The 12,026-nt window shown below is 62.9% G+C and overlaps 1 protein-coding gene across 13 annotated transcripts in view; it reads right to left on the reverse strand.

The window, feature by feature from the left end:
- Positions 1 to 701: 701 nt before the first annotated feature.
- PPP6R2 (protein phosphatase 6 regulatory subunit 2) overlaps positions 702 to 12,026 on the reverse strand; it is a 70,442-nt gene continuing 59,117 nt past the window's right edge. For 5 of the 13 annotated variants that reach the window (XM_025398552.1, XM_025398549.1, XM_025398546.1 and 2 more), the window contains 12 exons: positions 11,672 to 11,736; positions 10,568 to 10,683; positions 9,041 to 9,126; positions 7,921 to 8,018; positions 7,690 to 7,747; positions 7,236 to 7,360; positions 6,763 to 6,926; positions 5,612 to 5,768; positions 5,420 to 5,508; positions 4,444 to 4,645; positions 1,648 to 1,899; positions 1,375 to 1,566 (listed from right to left, as the gene is read on the reverse strand). In XM_025398552.1, coding sequence (XP_025254337.1) covers positions 1,518 to 1,566; positions 1,648 to 1,899; positions 4,444 to 4,645; positions 5,420 to 5,508; positions 5,612 to 5,768; positions 6,763 to 6,926; positions 7,236 to 7,360; positions 7,690 to 7,747; positions 7,921 to 8,018; positions 9,041 to 9,126; positions 10,568 to 10,683; positions 11,672 to 11,736 — 1,461 coding nt within the window. In that variant the 3' untranslated portion in view covers positions 1,375 to 1,517. Of the gene's footprint in view, positions 1,567 to 1,647; positions 1,900 to 4,443; positions 4,667 to 5,419; positions 5,509 to 5,611; positions 5,772 to 6,762; positions 6,927 to 7,235; positions 7,361 to 7,689; positions 7,748 to 7,920; positions 8,019 to 8,415; positions 8,497 to 9,040; positions 9,127 to 10,567; positions 10,684 to 11,671; positions 11,737 to 12,026 lie in introns of all 13 variants that reach the window. The other 8 variants (XM_025398551.1, XM_025398542.1, XM_025398541.1 and 5 more) reach the window with 5 other exon arrangements.

The following is a 12,026-nucleotide window of genomic DNA, read 5'->3' on the forward strand; positions in this document are numbered from 1 at the left end:
GGCGTTGGACCCTGTCAGGCCCAGCATGATGCCACCACCTCCCCCACCAAACAGGTGGTGCTGGGACACCGTGGGGGGAGACGTGGTCAGGCTCTCTTGAGCCACTGAAACCAGCCAGGTCTTCCCTCAGGCCAGGCAGATGGAGCCTGACCAAAGTTCCTGGCACCTGGGAAACCCACAGGTCAGAGTAAGGGGAGAAGGGACCCTGCCCTCCCTATTCCACGTTTGTGGGGGAAGAGGACAAATGCCAGGCACAGGGCAGGGGGTGAGAACAAGGCAGTGTGTGTAGCTGGGGCGGAGATGGCCTCTGGGGAGCTGAGCAGGTCCTCGCCGACCGCGGTGGAAGGAGACCCTTGAGTCATTTTTCAGACGAGCCCCCCGGTGGGGGTTCCCACTCAGTGAGGCCAAGGTGGGGCCCAGGCCGGGAGGGGGAGGGGGAGCTGGCACAAAAGCAAGGCCTGGGGTTGGTGTGTGTGAGCGTCAGGTGAAGTGGCCCCCCCATCCCCCAAACAGGAAAAAGCTCAGTATTTGCTCAGAGACAGAGACCTGCTGTTGTGACGTGGCCTGTTCCACCTCCACCCATTACACGGGGATGACCCTGGGGGATGGGGGGGGGGCCTCAAAAGAGACGCAGGAGGAGACGCTCCCACCCCTGGCCGGATGGGGGCTTTGGGGCCAGAAGGTTCACAACACGCGGTTTGTCCGAACGTCACGGCTTTTATTGGGAGTTGGGGGTTCTGGGTGCCCTGTCAGGTGATCAGAACATTAAAAATGGACGCAACGTAAAATAATCTTCTGGACCCTTCTAGGACAACATGGCCATGACCAGTAGTGCTAGAAACCAGTCTTCAAGCCCCCAGTGCCAAGCCATGGCCCCCCACTTGCATACCTGTGGTCTCCCCCTGCCAGGCACCCTGTGCTGGGCACAGGGACATCCCTGCCAGGCCCAGAGGGCCTTGTGATTTTAAGGCAGTCAAATCTCGCAGCCTGGTTCAGTGCCAGCTCCAAGGGCTACTGGGCAGCTGCAAGGGTCTGAGGCCCTTATGCATTCCTGTGAGTCGGGTGTCCCCAACCCAGGCCCTTGACTCTGCCCTGAGCCTGCAGCTGGATACAAAGTGCAAAAAAGCTTGGCTCCTTCCGTATTCTTTAAAAAAGTCTCTAAAAACAGCCTCCAAGTCCACGCCCTTCCTGGCCCATCAGGTCCTGGTGGCATCTCAGGGTCCTGCCCCCACCCCCACCCCGGCTGCTGCAGGCAGACCTTATTGCTGTGCTCCGGGCCTGGGGGCGGCTGAGGTGCCCCTCTGTCCTCCAGCAGGGCACGGGTGACCTGAGAGGCCCACTCAGGCAGAAGAGACGCAAGCTGGGCCGTCCAACTGGTTTCAACTGCCAGCTTTACCAATGCAGCATTTATTTTAAAATTAAATTAAATTAAAAAAAAAAAGATTGCATCACCAGGTAGTTTTCTCGATTAAGGATGCAGCCTGACCAGGGCGGGCCGTGGCCGGGCGGCAGCAGCATCACACTGGGCCATTTAAGGCAGCTCCTTCCGGCGGGGCCTCTCTCTTCCTGCAGGAATGGGGTGGGGTTGGAGCCGTGCGGGCTGCGGGCCCTGTCCGCACCCCCTACCCCCACACTTAACCTGCTCACCCGTCCTTTGTCACTGTCCCCAGGGTGGCCACCATGGCTGGGGCTGTGGTGACTGCCATGATGGGCCCTAGGGGGACCGCCACGGCCACTGCAGAAGAGACTGCTGGGCTGGGTATGGCGGGGCCAGCCTTGCTCAGTGCTGTGGTGATGGCCACAGCAGCCTCGGGGGGCGGAGCCACGGCCGGGGCAGCGGTCACTTCCTTTGGCGCGGGGCAGGCAGGATCTAACAGCCGGCTGTTGGCACACTCGGCCCTGTGTGGCAGACACGGGTTCCGGTTACGGGCACCCCCACCCTCAGTGCCACCCCACCTCATGCCAAAGGACCAGCTGGACAAAAAGGTCCAGGTGGCCTGGAGCACCATCTTTGGCCCCTCCCACTCCTGCCCTCTGTGGGGTGGCCCAGGTTGTGCCCAGCTAGGCAGCTCTGCGGCCCCGAGTTCCAAGTACTGGGACAAGTTGCCCGTCCACTGATGACCTCAAACCTCGTTCCAGGCAGCGCTCAGATCCTGGCTCATCAAGCGCCTCATTCTCCAGGGACCCCGAGGCTCCTGTGCTGTGATCTCAACGTCAGCCTTACACTGGGCACAGTGTGGGGAAACCGCCCGAGGGATGGGAGGGGAGAGAGGATCCTGCTGGGCATCTAAGGGGCTTGCTCTGGAGGGGGTCAGGCACCCCAAGGCCCAGCCTGGCCACGAGCAGCAGATGGGCCCTCTGGCCTCCTGCAGGGCGAGGACACTGAGTGTCTGACCCAGCGAGGGGCGCTCAGGCTGGGCGGGGGTGCGAGGAGCTCACCTGCAGGCTGGGCCGCCAGGACAGTGCAGGCACAGCTCTAAGTGGCAAGTTTTATGCAGACAGCCCCGTGGAAAAAAGCAACTTACTTTGCACAATGATATTCCCCACTTTTCAGAGCAAAGCTTTTTACGGGTTGTTTAGGAAAAGTGGGTAAAGGTTTGTTTTGGTTGACAGAGTCTCTGACGCCCAGGCCGGAGTGCAATGGTACGATCTCGGCTCACTGGTTCAAGCGATTCTCCTGCCTCAGCCTTCCGAGTAGCTGGGACTACAGGCGCCCGCCACCACGCCCAGCTGATTTTTGTATTTTTAGTAGAGACGGGTTTCACCATATTGGCCAGACTGGTCTGGAACTCCTGACCTCGTGATCCGCCTGCCCCAGCCTCCTAAAGTGCTGGGATTACAGGCGTGAGCTACTGTGCCTGGATGGGTAAAGACTGTTAAAAATTTCAGTGACTAGACTGCTCAGCGCAACAGCGCAAGACTCCATCTCAAAAACAAAAACACAAACAAAAAATTATTTTCAGTGACTAAACTTTTAAGAAGGAATGAAGCCCACGCAGGAACTCTGTACGACTTTCAACCTGAGGGGCTCTGGCCTGGGCTTCCCAGTGACTTCGGCATCGGGACATCCACTGCTGTGGCGTTGGCCCCGTTTCCCGTGCTGTGCCCCCCACTTGCTGCAGATGCCCTGAGGACAGGGTGGCCAAACAAGGGGAGAAGCTGTGAGCACAGACGGGGCCTGCTGGTCAACAGGGCGGGGAGACCAGCCCGGCACTGAGCTTGCAGCTTGGCTGGGGGAGATGCCCGGAGCCCCAGTACCACACAGACCTTCCAGGACTGCTGGGGGTCAGCGAGCAGGACCCTCTGAGGTGTCAGACCTGCTCCACATGTGAGGGGGGGGCAGCACAGGGGGGACGCATGCAGGCTGAGGCCCTTCACAACCACGGAGCCCGGAGGGACTGGGATGTACGACCAGGCGACAGGCACCTTGTCCCCTCCTAGAGGAATCTAGTCCAAGGACTTCCCCACTGTTGCCTGGACCTACTGGGAGCTCAGGCCCCAGGGCCTTTGCACGGCTGTACCCTTGCCGGGTGCACCCTCGTCCCCCCGTCAAGCCCAGTCCTACCCTCCCCCTTAGGTTTACCTGGCCCTGGCATCTACCCCATCTGTCCTGCCCTCCTGCTAATCTCCCACCCCCTGACCCCAGAGGTCAGAGAGGTATCTGTTCACTGAAGAATGCCAGGGACCTTCTTCCTGTGGAGGGAGGGATGGGGTTCAGCTTGCTGGAGGGGCCGGCCAGATGCCAGCCTCCTCACAGGGAGTGCCTCCCTCTCCACTCTCTCCCCAGGAATGGCTCTTGGGGGCTCAAGGGAGCCTGGGCCTCTGCCCACCTGCAAGCTGCCTCCAACTCTCAGGGTCTGGACCCCCCAGATGCAGTCCTGAGGCCCTCGCCCCCATTCTACTGTCCTGCTTCTGAGGCGTCTAGGAATCACAGGCCTCCCGTGGAAGGGGAGCAGCGGGCGAGGTCTGTGTGAGCTCCACAGATGCCCGCTCGCCTGCCGGACTTAAAGTCTGTGCCCCTCCCTGACCACCAGGGTACCCAGATCCCAGGCGGCTCAGCCAGGCCCAGAGCCCCAAGAGCTGGGCTGTTCTCTCCAACCGGGATCTGGGGTAGGGGCTGCTCCCCCAAGTCCCTGGAGGACTGTCTGGGACACCCAGGCCCTGTCTTCTTGTCTTAACCACTCACAACGGAGAACACAGATGTTCTGTCCAAGAAACGAGCCCCACCCTCCTCCCATCCGGCTCCACTTAATGTGCAGCATCACCCCGAGCATCACCCCCGAGCCAGCCTCTGAGGGTCACAGGGCCATGGGGGAAGCAGTGTGGGGAAGACCTCTGGCCTGGCCTCGGCCTGCTCTGGGGGGAGCTGAGACCTGGGGACGGCCTGGAAGCCGCACCCTTTGCACTTGGGCAGGCCCGCCCCGCTCCCCACGCCCCACACACCTGCCGACAGCCTCCTCTATCCTGGCCCCTGTGGGCCGCGGGGGGGCCTCCCGGCCAGGACTCCTGCTCACGGCATCCACGGCACTCGCTGCCTTCTGGTAGTCCTCGCTGTCGGAGCCCCCAGAGGAGCTGCTGTCAGAGGCCAGCAGGGGGGCCTTCCTGGTGACACATACGTTCCAGGCACATGGAGAAGCTGGGCTGACTGCAAAGGAGGAAGCCTGTGCTGTCCAGTGAGGCAGGAGGGGCCACAGGGCACGGCCACCCTGGCCATAGGGCCCCCATACATGTGGCCTCTCACATGCAGCCTGTTGCCTGCACACGTGTGCCTGTGTGAGAGCCGCATGATGAGGCAGACAGGCTCACGCACCTGCCATGGGGTCTCCACACAAGCAACCCTGTTGCCTCCCCCATGATACAGGGCAACACGCCTTGGTCTCACAGGAGGACACAGAGGCTCAGGGAGGGGCCCGCTCCGCCTCATATGGTCCTGCCACAGCTCCTTCAAGCACCTGGGACACCAGTGTTGGCAGCCAGCTGTCACTCTCCTGGAGCTCTCAGCCTTATCTGGGGGAGCTTCTGAGCCTGACTAGGAGGCTGGGGGCCAGGGGCTCTGATCAGGCCCCAGAACGGCTTCCTGCCAGCACCCCACCCACATACATCTCAATACTGGGGTCCCGGGGCTGCTGGCCGGAACCCGGGGTGCAGGCCTGGGCTGTGCCACCTACTCCGACTGGACTCAGGGCCAGCCCGATGGCCTTGCTGCCTCCCCTCTGGGGGCCTCCCCATCTGCACGTGGCTGCTCCAGTCCCACTGCTGTATCAAACCCCAACGTCACCAGAGGCCCAGCAGCATGCGGGGCCCTGGCCACCACCTCCCACTGCCCCCAAGGAGGGCGGCCAGCTGGCCTCAGGCCTTAAACTGGGCAAGGCTGGGCCTCTGCAGGAGCCTGGGTGCTGCCTGCACTACTCATACTCACAGGCTTTCTCAGGGCCTTGGCTCCGGCTGCCCTCAGCCCGGCTGCGTTCTGTGTCCACTGGAGAGCTGCACCTGGGCCCTGACTCGGAGCTGCAGGCAAGCACGAGGACAGGGTCAGTCCCGGGGGACGGGCGCCTCCTGACCCTGACGGGCACTTCCTGGCACAGCCCCCTCCTGCCAGCGCATTTGTTACCAGCAGAAGGGCTGGAAGTCGGTGAACTTGGCCCAGCCTTTCTCCTCTGGAGCTGAGGTGCCAGCTGCCCACACGCTGGAACCCACGTCCCTCACCACTCCTGGGGCTGTGGGTGTCGAGTTCGCTGGCTCATCAAACACTGCCGTCCACATGGCGCCTGCTGGGGGAGACGGGTCAGGTGTGGGCAGGCCTGCCTGGGGTGCTGCAGGCGAAGGGAAGGCAGCACCCCCACCCCAGGGGCCCCACAGAGGTTGACAGGAACATGGAGCTGATCCAGGAGGGAGGGCTGGGCAGTGCGCATCAGCCCCTCAGAGAGCAACGGGGCAGCTTGAGGGTCCTGACAAGCTGCCAACACCCATGGGGCATGTGACCCGAGGCTCAGGGAGGCGCCTGAGGAGCCCAAGGCCTCCAGCAGGGCTGAACTGACCGTGGAGGTGACACCACTGCCCTGCCCTAGCCAGGAACGCAACCGACAGAGACGGCAGCTCACCGAGCACCACTGGCCCCTCCCTGGCCTCGAGGATGGGGTGCCTCCCTCCTATCTGGGATGTTCGTGCTTCCCCAGGGTGTCACCCTTGCTCCGTCAGCCTCAGCTAAGAGCTCAGCACCTCCTAACAGAGATTCCTGTCCCCCCGCAAAGTCCTGAGTGCCGCCCAGATTCCGGTCCCCCCCACCCAAAGTCCTGAGTGCCGCACAGATTCCTGTCCCCCCCGCCCAAAGTCCTGAGTGCCTCAGTGCTGCCTCCAGGGCAGGGATAAGGAGAGGGGTCTTATCAGCCATGCGGCCTGTGGGGTGGACCAGCTCCTGCCACAGACGTAGGCTGTGAGGGTGGCGGCCGGCCTGAGCTGCTGTGCTGGGGAGGGCGTCAGGCCCGTGCCCAATTTTGTGGGGGCCGAGTGGACGATGAAGACTAGGTGGACACCACCCACCAGCCTTGGCAACGTGGCTGAGTGACCACAATCAAGAGGCAGGGCCAGGAGACCACCTTGTGCCGGGCACAGGGCAGCACAGACCCCTACTCAGGATGGCTGGGAAAGAGCTGGGGATGCAGGCTCCGGGCCACAGTGAGCCCCAAATGAAGCTTCCACAACACCCAGGCCAGGGTACCATGTCCTGTCCCCAACACCCACAGCCCCGGCCCCCAGCGCCACCTTCTGAGTCACCCTCCACAGTGGGGGCTTCCTTCTTCCCAGGGGCCAGGGGGGCACCTGCCCCAGGTGCATCTCCGTGTGCTTCTGAGCTCGCCTTCCCGTCCTGGCCTCCGCGCTCTGGGCCATTCTTTGAGCAGCTGTCTGAAGCATGGGGGGCTCCAAACCTGGGGGAGACTCAGAGTCAGATGCCTGGTGGCCCAGGATGGACGCCTAACGTTGAGGGTTAGTGACGGCCCCAGGCTCGGGGCTGAGAGTGAGCACAGATCATCTCGAGAGAGGAGCAGGAGTCGCTCTGGGCCTCAGCTGCGGGCTCCTCAGGGTCACCCGCTGCGTTGGGCCCCAGAACTTGCAGGACAGGTGAGCCTGCTCTGCGAGCCGGAGTTAACGAACAGCAGGGCGTCGGGGCGTCTGACGGGTGTGCTGGGGGCTGCACCTCCTCGGCAGAGGCTTTGGGGGATGGGCGGGCCCCGCACCTGGCTCTGGCCATCACCCGGGTGGCACAGCGAGTGTCACTGTCCTCCCAGATGTCCTCGTCCTCATCGTCATCAAAGGGTTGGATGCGGTCGCTGCAGCAGGCCTCAAACAGAGCTGCGCTGGGCTGCCGAGTAAAACGCCAAGGTCAGTTTCCAGAGGGTCTGGGGGAGACAGGAGGTGCTCTCCCCAAAGGGCTCCCAGAGGGGCTTAGTTCAGGATGTGGGAGCCCCGGGCTGGAGGGCAGGATGGGGAGGGGCAAGGAAAGCGACTGTTCCGAGCTCCACAAAGGGGCCTCCCCCAGCCCCACCGCACAGGCCCACGGCAGACCACAGGCCCACGGCAGACCACAGGCCCATGGCAGACCGAGCCATGGGCGCGGCCTGAGCTGCCTGGGAAAAGGGTGCCCGCACGCCACACAGCCCCGCACAGTGCCACACAGCCCCGCTGGCTCACACTGTCCTCGTCAGCGTCGATGTTGAAGTTAATCTCTGCAATCCTGTCAAACGGGGCACTGCAAGAGCAAGGAGGGTGGTCTCAGCGCTCCTGCCCCCTCACTGCTCATCTGGGGCCGCAGTTCTCCTCCCCCGGTGCTCACTAGGGACATCAGGCCCACTCCTGGCAAGGCCTCAGGGAGCTGCCCCCATGGGACCCCAGCAGCGAGGACAGGCGTCCAAGCAGACTCACTTGATGTTGTCGTCCTGGTCTGCAAACTCCTCATCATTGAAGCCAAACTGATCCACGAAGCTGGCTGCCATCTGCTGGATCTGATAGTCAGAGAAGGCCTGGGAGGGAGGGAGGCAGGGACACCAGTCATGGAGCAGCCTCAGGCCTGGAGGCTGTTCTTTGGAACCACAGGCTCTCTAGTTGTTCAGGAGCTTCTCCTCCAGCAAAAGCCGGCAGTAAACTCTGACCGTTCAGGGCTCACAATTCTACCAAAACTCAGGCTGCGCGCCCGCTGCGGTCACATCTGAGATACGCCCCATATTCTGACTTTGGAGTCCATCTGCTGTGTTCTCAGTGCTCTCATCAAGGTGGAGTGACTTTGGGGTTCTCCCCTCAGACCCACCCCGCCCCATACGTGCTCGGAGACGAGCCCCCTCTCCCCTTTGCTAGTGAGATGCCATCAGACTCGTCTGGAGGACCAAGCGCAGCGCACACAGGTGCCGGCCACGCCCTCACCTGCTGAAGGGACAGCTCGTTAGGGAAAGCACCCTCAATGTCCTCGTCCTCACTCGAGGAGTGAAGGTGGTGAGTGCTCACCTAAAACACAGGCCAGATGGGGTGGGCGTGTGAGCCAGCCCAGCGCCCCAGATCCCACCCAGCCCAGCGCCCAGGACCCTGCCCAGCCCAGGGCTCCCAGACCCCGCCCAGCACGTCACTCGTCAGATCTCTGGGCCCCGGAGGCCGTGTTGTGTAAGGTGCCCAGGTGAGGCCAAGGCCCCGTGACAGCCCAACCTCCATGTGCAGGGGGCAGGTTGTGGGTCTCAGGCAAAAGGAGCCCTCTGCCAATAAGCTACAGCTCCTGGAGTGGGAGGGAAGGGAACTGAGGCCAACACCGGCTCTGCACAGAGGTCCTCAGAGACCCAGCCCTGGTGTGGCACAGGACAGGGTCTCTGTTACGGACACCAGCCCAGAGGACACACTGCACACTTGCGGGCTACGCAGGGGTGCCGCGTGCAACAGGAGCAGGCAGGTGTGCGGCCCTTGTGCCTCCCTTGGCCTCTGCCTCAGGGCAAAGGCAGGAGCGTCGGACGGTGTCCCAGCACCGTGCACATGCCGAGGGGGCAGCCTCGAGCCTCCTCACCAGGTCCACGGTGTTCCTGCGGTTCGTCTCCGTCAGTGTCTCCTCCACGAAGCTCTCCCAGCGGCCACGGCAATCCGCAGGGAGCCCTGCAAGGGAAGCGCTGCCTGGTGAGCCCTGGGAGACCCCGTGCAGATGGCGCAGGGCACCCAGGAGCTACAGCAGGTGCATCGTGGGTCCAGGAGGATGGGGCGCTGCTACTGCGGTCAGTCCGTCTGAGGGCCTGAAGCACGGGCTTTGCTGGATGGGAAGGAGGCAGCATAGCCGCGTGTCCGGAGGGACCTAGGGCCACACTGAGATTGAGGTGTAGCAACTGTGGGGCAGGGTGGTGGGTACATCTGCTCCTACCGAGACCCCAATGGGCATCCGAGTTCCAAGTCTGTTGGTGCGGAAGCCCACGGTGAGGAACTCCCAGAAACGAGAAGCCACGGAACAGAATCTAAGAAAGCAGCCGGCCTCCTCCTCCCGGCCTCCTCCTCCCGGCCCCACGCCGGCCTCCTCCTCCCCGCCCCACGCCGGCCTCCTCCTCCCGGCCTCCTCCTCCCCGCCCCACGCCGGCCTCCTCCTCCCAGCCCCACGCCGGCCTCCTCCTCCCCGCCCCACGCCGGCCTCCTCCTCCCGGCCTCACAGGCCCAAACACAGCAGCAGCCCACAGGCCGGGGCACGTGTCCTGGTCCTGTCTGTTTTTCCAGGGAGGTCAGAGTCCTGGAAGGACTCACCATCTGGAGATCGTGTGGGATGACCCAAGGGCTTCCTGCTTGCCCCTCGCCTCCCTAAACTGCCTCTGCCCCGGGGAGCCGTCCCTGGCCTCGACCTCTACCCATGTGCTTTGCCCTCCAGGATGTGGGGAAGCTCCTCCTGCCCTTTTATTATTTATGACGGCAGCCGGTGGGCCTGACCTCGCCAGGGCCTAATGGAGCCCAACCCAGGAGATCCCTCACTATGGTCCTGGGGTGCAGGGAGGACTATCCAGAGCTTCTTAACCTTACACAGGTATAGGGAGGAGGGGCCACAGCTGGGCCCGCCTCTGCCACACATGTGCTGTGCTTGTGCCCATCTAACCCACTGTGTTCTTAAGAAACAGGCTGCTACCTGCTCCCCTGAGACTTGTGCTAGGAAGTCTCACACCTGAGTGAGAATGAGACTCTCCAATCACCTGAGTGCAGAGCACACGGCCAGGCCAGGACAGCCCAGCCAGGCAGGGCTCCATCAGATGCAAGGAGCCTGGCGGTGCTAATGGCTTCTGAGCACCAGCTCCGGAGTCACCAACTGCCCCGGCAGGACTGTCTCTTGTGCCACATGCTGACGCCTGGCAGGGTCTCCACAGTCCGCCCAACAGAACTGACACATGAGACCCAGGCCCCCCTGAGGAGATATCTGATGTGTGAAGTGAGAGCACAGAGGCGGCCGCGGGGTCTCTCACTGTCAGTGCAGTCAGCACCTGCTGACGGGCAGAGGGCAGCCTCAGGCAGCAGCTCCTTTGGGGCTCCGGTGCCCATGACCAGCAGGATGACCGGGTTGGGGGCTCACCTCGGATGACCTCGCTGATGTGCGTCTGCACAGGGCCCCGCTCCAGGTTCTGTACCACCGCGTTGGCGATCCGCGTGAGGTGGCCCATGTTCCCACGTCTCATGCCACCCGCTGCCCTGAAAGCAACAGGCACCATCAGGGCGGCCTCCTAGTCCTGACCTTGCCAGACCCACGACCCAGAGAACCAAGTGGCAGAGGCCTCCAGGTTCACTTCCAGAGCAAGTGCCTGGCCTCTGCCCAGCGCTCGCGCCCCTGGCCCTGCCTTCAGGACACTTCTGTTTGAGCAGCACCTGCCACATGCAGAGGCTCACCCCAACCTCACCACCAAAAGTGCCCCTGAGACAGACGAGGAGACAGACACTGCTCTCACCCCATTTTACAGACAGGGAAATGGAGGCAGAAAGGCCGTGGCATGGCCTAAGCCCCGCTGGTGGCAGCAGTGGCACAGGAGGTGAGCGCACCCTGTCAGCTACAAAGCTCAGGCTCAGCACCCTGCAGGGAGGGGCGGGCAGGACCTCCATGCTGTGCAGCCCAGCTCAGCCTCTGCTTCCCCACAGCTGCACTCAGACCCCTCCCAGCTTCCGTGAGTCCCTCCTCACATCGCCCAGAGCCAGAGAGCTCCCAGCAGGACAACCAATGGGTGGCGATGGCTCTGGGCCCAGGACAATAAGCAAGACATGTGTTCTGACAGAGGGAGCACCCATTAAGCAGCAGACCTGGAAAGACCAAAATAATGTGTCCCCGTGTGTGAGTGCTGACGGAGGGCCTGAGTTCTTGGGGAAGATCAGGAATGGACAGGGGACCCGCAAGAGTTTGGCAAAGCCTAGGCAAACCAGGTTGGGCGGGGGCCAGAGCAGGTGCCTGGTGGGGACGGGACCGCTTTCTGTCAGCTCCCCGTGTCCCCTCCCCAAGTAGCATTTGCAGCTGTCCGCCCAGTAGGAGGGCCCCTTGCACGGCAGCCCCAGAGTGTGGGGCCGCATCGCACACCCGACACTCCGCCCGATCCTGCAGTCCTGCACGCAGTGCCGCCAGGGCTTGAGTGAGGTGCGTCTCTGCATCCCTGACTGGCCAGGCTGGGTCCCTCCATGTCCGAGTGGCTCTTACTGTGTGTGGTCGTTGGCTTCCCAGGCCTCCAGGATCCTCTGCACCAGGCAGCACTTCTGGAACAGCTGGTGGGTGGGGTGGGGGGCAGCGTGAGTCAGGGTCTGAAGGAGGCATGCACCCCTCCACCCATCCCTGGACTGGGCAGGGCTGGCTGGCGGCCACCACGTCTGTGTGGACGTTGCAGGCCCTTAACTGCTGCACACGCACAGCCTCAGCCTCCGTGGTCCTCACCAAACACCAGAGGAGGGTGCTATTCAGCAGCTCATACTGCTGAGCGCCCTGAAGATGAAGCCTGAGAAAAGGACCCTCTCCCTTCTCCTCTGACTCCTGGAATTGCCCCCTGACCCTTGCCTTC

Source organism: Theropithecus gelada, chromosome 10 (genome assembly GCF_003255815.1).
Source record: "Theropithecus gelada isolate Dixy chromosome 10, Tgel_1.0, whole genome shotgun sequence".
In the NCBI taxonomy this organism is placed as follows: domain Eukaryota; kingdom Metazoa; phylum Chordata; class Mammalia; order Primates; family Cercopithecidae; genus Theropithecus; species Theropithecus gelada.